We start from the raw sequence: 14,555 nt of genomic DNA, 5'->3' as shown, positions 1-14,555 counted from the left end.
GTGCCCATGTCCTTATAAATGAACTATCGTGCCTAAAGGCAACATTCAAACACATTACCTTTGGCTCTCTCCCTCGTTGTGAGAAAATTTTAAAAAGGACGTTTTCTTTGGTTGATGTGCTGAGATTCCTTAGTTTTTAATGGTGGAAGGAGATGTAGTAATGTATCTCCAACATGAGATCAGCTAACCTAGTGGTACTGAGATTCAAACTGCAAAGAGTCCAGTGGCAAATTTGATGTGTTGTCATGTTCACATTACCTGGATTTCCTGGAAAAAAATAGCTTAGAACTTTTTGAAGTAATTTCTGCATAGGCAATTAGTCATTAATCATTAATAATATCAAAATACGAGATTTTCTTGCTATGATTTTGAGCAGTACCCCTTGCTTGAGGAGGGAAAAACTTCATTTTGTTTGTCAAAATATCACAGAATCACAGAATCGTAGGAGTTGGTAGGGACATCTAGAGATCATTGAGTCCACCCCCCTGCCAAAGCAAGCTCCCTACAGCAGGCTGCACAGATAGGTGTCCAGGCAGATCTTGATTATCAGCAGAAAGAGAATTCAGAGCCCCTCTGGGCAACTTGTTCCAGTGCTCTGTCACCCTGACTGTGAAGAAGTTCTTTTGCATATTGGTTCGGAACCTCTTATGCTCAACTATATGGCCATTTCTCCTTGTCCTGTCCCCACGGACTGCTGAAAAGAGGTTGGCCATGTCCCTTTGACTCCCACACTTAAGGTATTTATAGCATTAATAAGATCCCCTCTCAGTTTTCTTTTCTCAAGGCTGAACAGACCCAGATGTCTTGCTCCAATTTATAGGAAGGAGATGAGGTTCTTTTAATATCTGTATACCCGGCATGAGATTAAGAAACAACAGTTCAAATGTTGGTCTGACCAGTTTATTACAAATCTTAATTAGGAAGAAGGAGAAGGGGAGGACGGACATCATTATGAATTAGGGTAATGGGGAAGGGAAGGAGGGCGATAGAAAAGATAGAAAGGAAGATGCAAGAAGTCTTTATAGAGGGAGATAGTCACCACCATGGATCCAGTGTGGTTCGTAGTTCAGTCATTGATCTTCAGTAGTGGTGGATTGTTGGGCATTGTTGTTCTGTTGACTACGACGGTGACCATGGCGATGATGGCCCCTTTTCAATGGTTCCAAAGTTGTCGAGTCAGCTCTCCTTGGAGTGGCAGCTTCTGGCTTTGGGATCTCAGCGGAAACTCCTTTGTTCCTATCTTCCTGGCCTTGACAGCCTATAAGAGAGAGCAGGGAGGTGCCAACTTGTATCTTTTCTTCACAGGATACAATGGGATCATCCCCCAGTTTCCCATAGCAAACGGGAGTGATTTGGTCACAGGCTAGATCTTCCACCAGTAAACAGTCCTGAGAACTATCTTCCAAAGGCAAACAGCTAAAACGGCAACACCCATCATTCATCTTCTAGACAAATCAGTCTTATTACAAGAAATACCTCAGGAAGCAAGCTTTGAGCTAAAAATCAAAGAAGGATTCTCACACCAGGTCACCTAGCCATTCCTCATAGGGGAGATGCTCCAGATCCCTTGTGGCCCTCTGCTTTAGTCTCTCAGGAGATCCCTGCATTTTTTGTACTGGGGAGCCCAGAACTGGATAGAGTACTCCAGGTGAGGCCTGGAGCAGAGTAGAGGGGGAAGATCACCTCCCTGGACCTTCTGGCCGTGTTCCTTTCAATGAACTAATTGGCCTTCTTGGCCGTCAGGGCAATATGTTGATAATACATTGTCTATGTGCTCAAATTTTCATAATGATATTTTGGTACCCATGATTAATAACAACAACAAAATACTCCATGTGTGTGGAATATGGCAGCCCAGCCAGAGGTCCTTTGATGCTTTTTTTTTTTTTTTTTAAAGATAGATGCTTTTAAAGGATAGATTCATGGTTAATGAATGCTTTTTAGTCATACAGAATTAGTATATATGTTAGTGCCCATACAGCAGTATGTCAGATGAAATAGAGTTAATGTAAATGAAAAAAGTGAGAAAAATTTCACCTAAGATTAGTACAGAACCTTTATATTTTTAATCCCAGTGAAATGTTTCGTATGAAGTGTGCAGAGTTGATCATTTAGAGGCCATTAGAAATTTTGAAATAGGTGTGAATGGTAAATTTCCTATGAATATTGTTGGCTTGATTTCAGATATATTCACAAGCGTTTCTCTGGAAAGTACATTGCTATTCTGTCCAATGTAAATTCACTGCCACCTGCTCTTACCAGGAATTTTTTAGTAATTCAAGGCAGTACCTTTATCAAATTAGCTAAATTAGCTGTTATGAAATCACTGTTGAGATTTTGTGAATGAGCACTTCTATATTTTCAGGCGCTAACATAGGTAATAGACTAGTGGGGCAGGGGGACCTGCAGATCCAAACCCTGGGAAAAGAAAAAGGGGAAAAGGTAGGGAGGTGGGTCTAAAAACAAAACAGTGGCAATGATCTGAGGAGAAACAAACTAATTTACTAAACAAGATATCAGAATGCAAGCTAACACACTATAATACAATATAATACAATCTAATTAGAATTGAAGCTAATAAATTAAATGAGTTTTTAAAAAATGAAAGGTCTTACTCTAATTAAGCTGAGGTGTTATGGTTGGGAGCAGAGGTGAGCCAGAGAATCAAAAAGGGGAGGTCAAGAGATCTACGAATGATTTTTATCTTTCCCTCGGAGCAGAAATGGTAACAGAACAGTGAGCAGTTTTCTTCTCTTCTGGGACAGGTACCTAGAAGTACCTACTATCCATGGAATTGGAGCATTAACACTTTAACTCCCAGTGTACTACATGATGTTATGATGTGGAATAATGAGAACAAGAATCATAAAACCATGACATATATTTACATTTCTGTCACCAGAAAAAAGAGGAAATAGGGAAGTTTTGGAGTCTGAGTCTAATTCAAAGTTGTTTATAATTAAGTAAATGAATTATTTTGAAATACAAAAAGGAATCTCTTTTACACATTCCATACATCTACACATTCCCTGACTAAATCTTACCAAATTCTTCAAGTAGACACAAGCATAGGGCAAAAAATATCTGCACAAGGCTACCGGAGTCTAATACTCCAGGTAGTAAGACTTGTGCGTGATGACTTATTTTCCTTTGAAATTTGGAATTGGGGTCACTTTTGTCACCAGATTTCCTAACACATTCTTAAAGATTTTCTGATTTATTGTTCTTCAGAGGAAAACTTCTTAATTGTGGCATCTCAGAAACGTATTGGATTAATGGCTAATACATTTTCCTCTCGTGCACCAAATAAATATATAAATATATATGTATACACTTATATACTGTCTCTTTCCTATTAATGGTAGTTTGTTTAATGACTAAGGATGAAAAATATATTTACACTTCAATTATAGGAACAATATGTTTTACTGTGTAAGTACCATTTCTCGTCATGGTTATTATCGTGATATTAAATAGATGAGGGTCATTGTAGAAGGAACATAAGTCATTACCACATTTCTACACATAATGACTCTTAAACATAATTGCTATATTATCTTTCGGTGAATCATTATATTGAATTATTATATAAGCCAATGCACATGCTGGCAGCTTAGCTAGGAATAAAAGAAAGCTACTCAATCAAAGATTAGTTCTGTTTCTTTTTTAACTGACTAATTTTCAAAACATAATATTCAGGGGCAGGTTTTAGAAATACATGATACTTTTACTCGACTCTGTTAAAGTGTGTGATATGAATTTATGTAAATTGATAATGAAAAAAACATAACTGCATGACTGAGAGACTGATCCAGGTATGAAAAGGATACTTGTATTTCATGAGCTACATGTTGAGATCCCACAAACCTAGAAAAATCTAGTCAATGTCTTGATCAGCTGTGAGTCACTTGCTCACCATGCTTGACAGCCAAGGTAACTTATGCAGATGTTACAAAGAGATACCAGCTGATCTTAGGGGAAAGGTGATACGTTCTACATAGGGGATTTTACAAACAGCAGTAAATTAAGTTGTTCCCTTTGATCTCCTTACAGGATGTGAAGTCAATGCTGTGGGAGTCATGATAAGTTGAGGTGATCCATCTGTACATGTATATAGGCAATTGGAAAGAGCCTGAACCTTTTCAGTGATGTAACGTGTCTATTTTGGTGATACTAAGCTGCTATTACATAAATTGTGTTTAAAAAAAAAAAAAACAAATATGAAATAAACATGCTCTGTAGACTCCAGTAGAATGTAGAGTAACAATGTCATAGAGAGACACGAAGAAACTTGCACTATAGAATCTATCCCTTCAGTCTTCTTAATCTCTTTTACTTCCACAGGAAGAATTTTGTGGAGCCTGTGACTGTTTCAAGCAGAGAAAGAAAGTATTTCTTTCTCTTTATTATTATTTATTATTACCTTTTTCTGATCTAACTTGCCACTCCCAGGGCAGTCCATCCCAGTGCTCGACCAATCTTTCTGAAAAGAAGCTTTTCCTAACATCCAACCTGAACTTCCTCTGTCACAGCTTGTAGCCATTCCCTCTAGTCCTATTGCTAGTTACAGAGAAGAGGAGGCTGACACCCACCTTGCCACAACTTTCTTTCAGGAAGTTGTAGAGAGCAATAAGGTCTCCCCTGAGCCTCCTCTTCTGCAGACTAAACAATCCCAGCTCCCTCAGATGCTCCTCATAAGACTTGTGCTCTAGACCCTTCACCAGTTTAATTGCCGTTCTCTCAACACACTCCAGGGTTTCAATGTCTTTCTTCTAGAAAGGGGCCCAAAACTGAACACAATATTTGTGATGCAGCCTCACCATAACAGAGGGATGATCATTTCCCTACTCCTGCTGGCAGCACTACTTCTGGTACAAGCTAGTATGCCATTGGCCATCTTGGCTACCTGGGCATGCTGCTCATTCATGTTTAGCTAAGCACTGACCAGCACCCCTATTATAGTTTGCATGTAACTAAATAGAAGGCATTACTTTCAGAGTGACCTATGAATTAGTGATTGCTGCGTGGGTTTCCAAACTTTTGGCTTGCCTGGGCTGTACTGCGTGAGGAGAAGTTGTCTTGGGCTGCATATACATAGGTTACTGCAAGTAATGCCTCCATGGAAACTACAACAGATACAAAGAGCATAACAACACTATTTGATAGAGCAAATTCTCAGCTTCATAACACTATTTTTCAACAAAATCACCACCAATAGCTGTCACAATTGCTGAAATCTACCACTCACCAACTCACGTTCACATCCGCTATTTGGTGTTGAGTAATTGCCAGTGAATATCAATGAGTGCCAATTTCCCACCTGGAGGAATTGAGTTATCCAACTTTGCTTCTTATGCACTTCCATGTCAGAGGCTATTTTGTCAGACCACTATCCTGTTTCCATCTTTCACACACAAAATGTAATGGAATATGGTCAGGAAGTTTCAGTCTCTACTAGCACACTATCAACATCTGTCTCTGTTGCCATAGGCCAACATAATAAAGCAGGAGACATTATTTTTGGAGCATCTCTTGTAAAATATATAATATAGTTTATGTATATAAGTAACAAAACTTATTTTAATTTTAATTTTAAAAAGGGGGAAAAAAACATAAAACTAGTAAGATGTTTGATTTCATTTTTGTGAAAACAATGCATCAGTCTGGTTTTATAGTAATGGTTGCAATTCCTAGTGAGTTCTCAAAGTGTTAGTGAGAGACTTTTGATGAAATTTTATTCATCCTGTGTTTCATGCTTCGTAACTGCTGTTCATAAATTTATGTACTGTCAGAGAGCAATGATATGCATAAGGTGGAGTGGTGAAGCAAGGAATCTCTTAGTCTCTGCTAAGAGAGGTTTTACAAAAGTCTAATGAAGAGACAGGACCAATGTTTTGAGTTAAATGTCTGATTGTAGCTTTACACGTTACATTTAAAAATTTGAAGGTAATTTATTTATGTGAACTGAAAATAGGGTTTTAAGTACACACACACACACACAAAAAGATTCTTTTCAGCAGTCTTGAAACATATTCTCAAATTCCTTTATCAAAACAGAAAGCATGGCTTCATGTTTTTCACTGTTTGCAGTACTGTTTTATCAAAATGCATAAAATTATTTGCCATAACCTGAGTTAGCTGTACACTGAGCTCTCCCCATGTCCTGGTTTCAGTCAACACGATGTTAGTAGCAGAATCCATGTGTGGTTGCTTCTAGGTAAGCACCTAGGGCCAGACCAGGCGAGTATGTTAGGAAGACTAATCACCATAGTGGTGAGGGGCAGAGGCTAGGCCTCTTAGGCTGCGCCGGGTTGCATGTGGCCCACGGTTCATGGGTTGGACATGCCTGGTCTAGCTGGAAAAATCCTGAAGGACAGAAACATAATGTGTTGGTCTGTATATACGAAAACTCACTTTGCTTAATGGTGAAAGGATGTATGGACATAACTGCAAGCCTTGGTCTCAACCTACTGTTGTTTAGTTAATGAATAGAAGATGGGTTGTGGATTTTGTGACTGAACAATGAAATAGATATCATTTATGAAATATTGGTTTTGTTTGTACATACTTTCAGTAGAAAATAAACATCGTGAAGATCGATGCAGTGCTTTTCTCTGACACTCAGATAACTCTTTTATCACTGTAAAAGTGTTTCTGGAAATTATAGAGTGTGAAAAGAAGCCTACATTGATGCTGTACATAAGCAGTCTCTTGATAGCAATTGAGGACTCAGAACCAGTAAAAATTGACTCAGCACATTATTTTGGTATTCCCTAAATTCCCAGACATTTAGGCATGGTTGTAGGCATTTCTTTAGGCACTTCAATGAAGCTGGATGAAAAAGAATATTTCAAGAATTACTTCTAAGTAAACATTTTTTAAAATGCATGTCTGACATATGTTGCCAAAAACAAAGGCAACTTTTTTAACATAATATCGGATAATGTTGACTACCTAAATTTGAACTGAAATATATACAGTTTATTAATCATTTATACTTATATTTAATATTAATCATGTACAAAATGCTTTAATGGAATTTTTTTAAGATTCTGCTGCACTAGCTGCGCAATGGAATGTTTTTGTTTGTGTGTTTTTGAGAAGGTCTGAAAGATTTAAGTTACTATACACCATGATAACAAAAACTAGTTAGGATTTTTAGGAAGTTACAGTTGGTCACACAAGAGATGTTCATAGAAGCAGGCAAAAATAAGAAAGATGTAATTGAAGAATTTATGATAAAATTTTATTTTTTATTTAACTCAGAACATGAAATGAATTATACTAATATGTTGTGCCAATAGAAGTGAACGCTTCTGTAGAATGTTAAGTGGGGAAGACTCTTTTATTTAAAAAGCTCAACATTTTAAAGAATTATTTTTAAAGAATTTAAATTACTATTTGTGAATAGTGAGGAGGAAATACTGATAGAAAAATAGCTAGGGCACTACTGACTGGTCACATGTTAAGTGGCTTATAAAAGGGTTTTATTAAAAAAATCTCTATGAATTTTTAGAGATCTATATGTTTGCAGTCTTTTACTGAACTATTTTTAAAAGAAAAGATTCAAAACTCAGTAGAAGTATGCCTGTTCACTGAAATGAAGTTCTGTGGCTATTACTTCCGGACCTTGCATCCAAAAAAGTTGTGAAAAATTATCTCATTCTTAAAAAATGAAAATAAGAGTATGTCAAATTTTATAGTATCATTATGCAACTTCTATATGAATATTGGATTAACTTTAAAAGATAATCATTGCATCCCTCAGTTTTCCTCCCTGATTTTGTATAAAACCAAACCTAGATAAAAGCTTGGTCCAAATAATAGAATTTTTCTTCTCAGGATCAGTTGAAGCCAAATTTTATCAAATATTTCTGTATACAGCTGAACAAGGCAAGGAAAAATATTTCAAAACTCCTAAATAATTTATTTAGTTTCATGTCTTAATGTTTACAGTCTTCACAGATGCATATATCTGATTTTAAGAAATATGAGTAATTAATGACAACTCAGAAGTTATGAAAATGCGTAGGAAAGCAACTACATTTAAGACAAGCAAAAAAATTCAGTACTGTTCCCCTGATGATGCTTTTTTACATCCTATGAATTAAAATTATGCCCTTCCTGGTTCCTAGTTTTTATAGGAATAACCCTTGGTCAATAGAAAATGTATTTGCAATGCATACTGCACTTGCACAAGTTTTTATTCTGTTCAGATACAATCCACATACAGCATATCTGTTTTTCCAGTAGCTACTGTTATATATAACCACTCACAAACAATGTTATCTTTTTTTTTTTTTTTTTCATTAGGGGCTGATGTTATCAATTTTGATGGCCATGTAGTGTTACCATACAGATTCAGGAACAAGAAAATGAAAACATTGAAAGATGTCATCTCTCTGAAATTTAAGACCTCTGAAAGTGAAGGTGTAATCTTCCACGGAGAAGGACAACAAGGAGACTATATCACCTTGGAACTCAAGAAAGCCAAACTTTTTCTAAATTTAAATTTAGGTAATTTTTTTTTTTTTCTGCTTTTGTGTTCTTTTTAATACTTGTTCTGCTCTTGACTGAAATAGAGATATCTTAGCTTTTGGTTAGTGATGGGAGTACATCCACGGCCAAGCGAGGACAGACCACTTAGTGGGAAAAAGAAGTCACCACTATAAGCATGACTGCAAGGGGAGGGTGGAGCCAGGACAGGTGGCCAGAATTAGACCAAGGGGTATTCTATACAATATGACATGCAGAAGATCATGAGTACTACCCTCTGCTGATCTTCCACAGATGTGGAGGAAGCTGCATCCCATAGTCAGTGGGGAATGAAGAAAGTCTTCAAGGCCTTGGGACAGTTGGTGAAAAGGTTCTGGGGAGCAAGTTATTTTCTCTTACCTCCCTTCATTTTCAGGTGACAACATAGAAGGATCCAGTTGATAATTGCCTGGCTACAAGACTGATGCCATAGGCATGGCTTTGGGTTCTTTGATAGTGGCTAGTTTTATAAGACACTGGACTTGACAGTAATATATGAAAAGGTTTATCTCACAGTGGCAAAAGGGTTCTGGGACAGGAATTAGCAGGGCTCATTCAAAGACCTGTAAACTAAGTTTGAAGGGGGGTGGGGATGTAGATTGACTTACACTTGTGGAGAAGTGCTCTGTTATTGATGAAGACCAGGACATGGGACAGACACCACTTGAGGGTTGCTGGGCATTGTTTGGTATGGGGTAAGAATTTGCATTGCTGGCAGGCCACAGGTCAGCAGGCAGTTGTATTTATTGCTGTGGATTGGTCAGTAGGTAGAGAGTAATAGCATTACAGCTGTATAAAGCATGCATATATATATTTATAATTGCATTTTTTCCCATTTTCCTCTTGTTTCTTAGCATATAGTTTTTATCTCAACCCGCAAGTCCTGTTTTTTTTCCCAATTCTCTCCCTCATCACATCTGGGATGTAAAGGGGGAGTGTGGAGTGAGTGAATGGCTGTGTGATGTTTAGCTACGTGCCAAGTTAAATCACAACAATTCCCAAAAGAACTTATATCCTTCTTTTTCTTCAGATACAGCAGGCCAAAAAATTTAATTTTGTGAAAATATTCATCGTTCCCTTTATGTTGTTCTTTTTTACTTCCTGTCCTATGTCTTTCCACTTAGTTTGTGTGAGATAACATGAAAGTAAAATCAAAATAAAATCAACAATATATTATTATTAGAAACTTGTTGGAAAGGAAAGAAGATTGGTAGAACTATATTTGCCTCAGCTATAGTTTCATTTTCAGAAACTTGCAAAATTGTTTAGATTGGAAGGACTTCTGGAGGTCATCTTGTCCATCCCCCAGCTCAAGCAGGATCAGCTAGAGCAGGCTGCCCATGAGTACATCCAGAGCTTCAAGTATCCAGAGCTTCAAATATCTTCAAGAGTGGAAATCGTCATTACCTCATTTTTAAGAACATAATCAAGTGGCTGTGTGAAAGAAAGACATTGTCTTTAATGCTAGGGGAAGAAGGATCACTCTTAAAAATCTGCAGCAAAAAATGATTACTGTCTGGAAAGCTACAGGCCACATGATGTTTAGTAACCTTCCTATAAAGAAGGTAGGCAGGGAGAAAGTCCTGTTTTTTTTTAAGCTATTACTATGAAGCACTGGAGCCACTGAAGCTGGTGAAAATTCTCGGAAGGATCAATAACCTCCAGCAAAAAAGCAGTAAGATCATTTGTAGGAAAATACTGTATTAAGCCATGGCAGTGTGATTTGCCAGAATGTGTTATCAACTTACACATCTTTACTGATTTTCAGGCATGCTCCAGAAATGCACTATCTCCTCATGTATTTAAAACATAAAGAATGCAGTGAGTTATTGGGCAGCGCAGCAATTTTTTAAACTTCTCAGTGAATTTGTCATTTGCTGCTTCACTTGAGATATATACTATCTACCTTTTCTGGCTTAGTTATGTCAGCCAGACTGCAGTGAAATATGATCTCTGACAAGCACAGCTACACAGGCAAAAGTTTCCAGAAAGCACAGCAGTAAGCTGCAAAACTGTATTTACGTTAATTGCCTTCCAGAAAAATCATAGAATCACAGAATGGCCTGGGTTGGAAGGGAACTCAAGGATCATGAATCTCCAATCTCCTGCCACAAGGAGGGCCACCAACCTCCCCGTTTAATACTAGACCAGGCTGCCCAGGGCCCCATCCAACCTGGCCTTGAACACCTGCTGGGACGGGGAATCCACAACCTCTCTAGGCAGCCTGTTCTAGCACCTCACCACTCTCATAATAAAGAACTTCCCCCTGACATCCAACCTCAATCTTCCCTTCCTCAACTTCAAACCATTTCCCCTTGTCCTGCTGTTATCTACTCTTTCAAAGAGTTGATTCCCCTCCTGTTTATAGGCTCCCTTTAGGTACTGAAAAGGTGCAATGAGGTCACCCCACAGCCTTCTTTTCTCCAGGCTGAACAAGCCCAGCTGCCTCAGCCTGTCTTGGTAGGGGAGGCATTTCAGCCTGCTGATCATCTCTGTGGTCCTCCTCTGGATCCTCTCCAACAGCTCTCCGACTTTCTTGTACTGGGGGCTCCAGATCCGGACACAGTACTGCAGATGGGGCCTCACATGAGCAGAGTAGACAGGGACAATCACCTCCCTGTCCCCTGTCTCTTCTGATGGAACCCAGGATACCATTTGCTTTCTGAGCTGCAAGAGCACACTGCTAGCTCATGTTCGGTTTTTCATCCGTCACGACCCCCAGGTCCTTCTCTGCAAGGCTGCTCTCAAGGACTGCTCCTTCCAGTCTGTTTTAAATGCCTTGGATTCCTCCGGCCCAAGTGCAAAAAAGGGAAGGTTAACACAGGAAGACTAAGGTAAGTTTTATTAGCAGAAGACATTTTTTGCTGCTATTGGTTCATTCTGCACTGAGACTCTTACACAACACAGAAAAGCCTTAGTTGAATACAATTTTGCAACTGGAAGTAGCTATTGCTTCCCTGGTACACCTTCATACACCTACTATGACAAATATTTATAGACTTCATTAATGTGATTATTGATGTATTTGATCTAGGTATTTGTATTTTTATGGCATCATATCTCCATGTGGTAGATCTTATCTTCATAGTGAATTGAATTCCTCCAGTGTGAGACTGTGTGATTGTGTGACATGTTTCAGGTGAAGTATTAACAGAGTGAAAGGAAAATGTTTGCCTAACTAATATTAAATGAAAATTGCTTTTGTTTCTATTCTTATTTTAGGTAGCAACCAGCTTGGCTCTATTTATGGCCACACGTCCGTGATGACTGGCAGCCTCTTAGATGATCACCATTGGCACTCCATCGTCATAGAGCGCCACGGGAGAAACATCAATCTCACCCTGGATAGACACATTCAGCATTTCAGAACTAATGGAGAATTTGATTATCTGGACCTGGATTATGAGGTAGATAATGAAATCTACACATTATCATTCAAATTTACTTTATAAAGTCCAATAAGAAGAGAAACTTGATATAATTAAAATGTTTCATTTGTTTTTTTTTAATGGTTTTTTAAATAACATTTTTTTTCCTTACATTTCTTTCAAATAATCTATTCCCTTAGGTATCAATTTAGTTGCCCTTCATCAGATCCTTTCTATCAGATCTTGTCAACAGTTCAGCTGTTGACAATAGGAAAAAGATAGAGAGATGTGCCTATAATAGAACAGCAGCAATGATCTGAGGAGAAACAAACTAATTTACTAAATAAGATACTGAAATGCAAGATAACACACTATAATACAATATACTACAATATATTAGAACTGAAGCTAATAAATCAAATATAATGAGTGTCTGAAACCTTAAGGCCCTACTCTAATGCTGAGGCAAGACATGCATTTGGGACAAACAGAAGGGAAGAGAACGGGATCCCATGACTTTGCCAGGGATTTTATCTCCTCTCTGAATGCAAAGTCATCTGGGGTATGTAGTTCTTCTTCTCTTCTGAGACAGATACCTGGAACTGGAGCATTAACTCTTTAACTCCAAGTGCAATACATGATGTTATGATGTGGAATACTGATAACCAAAAATCATAAAACCATGACAGATCTCATCTGTTATAAGGCTCATCTTAATCTTTTGTTTTAAAATGGGAGATTTATGTAATTCAGTAAGGTTAGGGTACACTATAGCTAAGCATCTGCTGTAAGCACAAAATGAATTAAAAAAAAAAAATCATACCATCTGCTATTACTTTCAGGTGCACATTTTGCACTTGAATCAGGCAGAATTCTTTTTTAGTAACAGCTAATGTAAATTTTTAGCAAAGGAAACAGATTAGAACTTTTTTACTTACCAATGACCTTGCTCTTCTTAGGCAAGTAAGTATTTTCTTATATTATCACAAATGCACCATCACTAACTTCTTTCTATAAAGAAACAGTAAATTCAAAAAAAAACTTTTGTTTGATCAGTCAGTTAATGCCCACAAGTGTTGATGAGGAACGACGCTACACTACACTACACTTGCTCTTAGCCTGAAATGCTGTCATAAAAACCTGAAGGAAGAAACTGGAGAAAGGAATGTATACTCCTGATAGAAGAGGATCAGATTATGGAGTATTTGAGAAAACTGTACACTCGTAAGTCCACAGGCCATGATGTGACACACTCATTAATGCTATCATTGTGATATCCTTCTTGATAATCTTTGTTCAAGAAGTTCCTGAACATTGAAATAAAAGTTATTCCTGCCTTCAGGAAGGATGGGGTGGGGTCAGAAAATTACAGGCCAGTGGGTAGCACTTGATCCCTGGGAAGGTGAATCAACAGCTAATCCTGGAAACTGTTTCCAGTCACATGAAGGACAAGAAAATAAACAGTTGCTGTCAGCATGGTTTCACCCAGGCTTAACGAATGTGATGAGCTTCTATGATGAAATGGTGTGCCTAATGGATGAGAGGAGATCAAACCATATTGCCTGTGTGGACTTCAGTAAGGCTTTTGACTCCATCTCCCATAATATCCTCACAGAGAAGCTGTTGAAGTATTTGGACTGGATGAGCAGATTGTGAGGTGGTTTCAAAACTGGCTGAATGATCAGAAACAGAGGGCAGTGGGCAGCAAATTGTAATTGGGGACCACGAGTAATCAGAATACCTCAGGGATGGTTAACATCTTCATTCATTCACCTGGATGATGGGATAGAATATACCCTCAATAAATTCATGGATGATACATAACTACAGGGAACGACTGACTCAACAGTGCGTTGGGCCAATAATTGGACATAGAAGACCTGAACTGTGCTACCAGAAAGTCATATAAGTTGATTTTATTAAAGATTTTCAATTGATTGAACAACAGAAAATGTTAGACAGAGTGCAATAAGCCAATTTACATATATATATGTAGTATATGTAAATAATAAATGTATTACAAGCAATAAGAATGGAATCCAGGAGATACAGTTTTCTCTCTTCTTTGCCATTAGAGACCTCATTGACAGTTCCCAAAGGTACATTTCAATCTCCATCTACACAGATTTTCTCATATTTAATGAAAATTATTTTAATGTGTATGAAAACATGTTCTGTGGTTCATATAAAAGGCAGAGCCTTGACTTCTCCATCTTTAACTCTCAATTAACTCACTGACTTTGGATGTTAGACTACATTTAAAGACATTGCCCTTATGATAAATTAATCCATAAGTTGTAAATCTCAATAAATCAAAACAATTTTTCATACAAAACACTGTAATTCCAAACATCCCTGCTTTCCTCCTACCTTCACTCAGCTTGTAACTGAGCACAATATCAAGTGGTATGGGATAACTCTTTGGTCAAGGGGGGTCAGTTGTCCTGGTTGTGTCCCATCTGAATTTTTTATGCACTTCATTCTACTTGCTGGTAGGGGAACACGAGAAACTTAAAGATCTTTGATGCTGTGTAAGCACAGTCCAGCAAAAGCTAGAACACCAGTGCGTTACCAATGCTGTTTTGGTCAAAATCCCCAAAAGACCATTTGACAACAATAAAATACTACAATTCCATTCTCCAGTTGTGCTTT

At 37.8% G+C, this 14,555-nt stretch overlaps 1 protein-coding gene across 2 annotated transcripts in view; it reads left to right on the top strand.

Moving 5' to 3' along the window:
- CNTNAP2 (contactin associated protein 2) overlaps positions 1-14,555 on the top strand; it is a 793,259-nt gene that overhangs the window by 416,059 nt on the left and 362,645 nt on the right. For both annotated transcript variants that reach the window (XM_010708239.2, XM_031552712.1), the window contains 2 exons: positions 8,314-8,517; positions 11,758-11,942. In XM_010708239.2, coding sequence (XP_010706541.1) covers positions 8,314-8,517; positions 11,758-11,942 — 389 coding nt within the window. The remainder of the gene's footprint in view (positions 1-8,313; positions 8,518-11,757; positions 11,943-14,555) is intronic.

This window comes from Meleagris gallopavo, chromosome 3, assembly GCF_000146605.3.
Source record: "Meleagris gallopavo isolate NT-WF06-2002-E0010 breed Aviagen turkey brand Nicholas breeding stock chromosome 3, Turkey_5.1, whole genome shotgun sequence".
Classification (NCBI taxonomy): Eukaryota; Metazoa; Chordata; class Aves; order Galliformes; family Phasianidae; genus Meleagris; species Meleagris gallopavo.
Note: the sequence above shows the minus strand (reverse complement) of the source record. Positions and strands in the feature narration are given on the sequence as shown.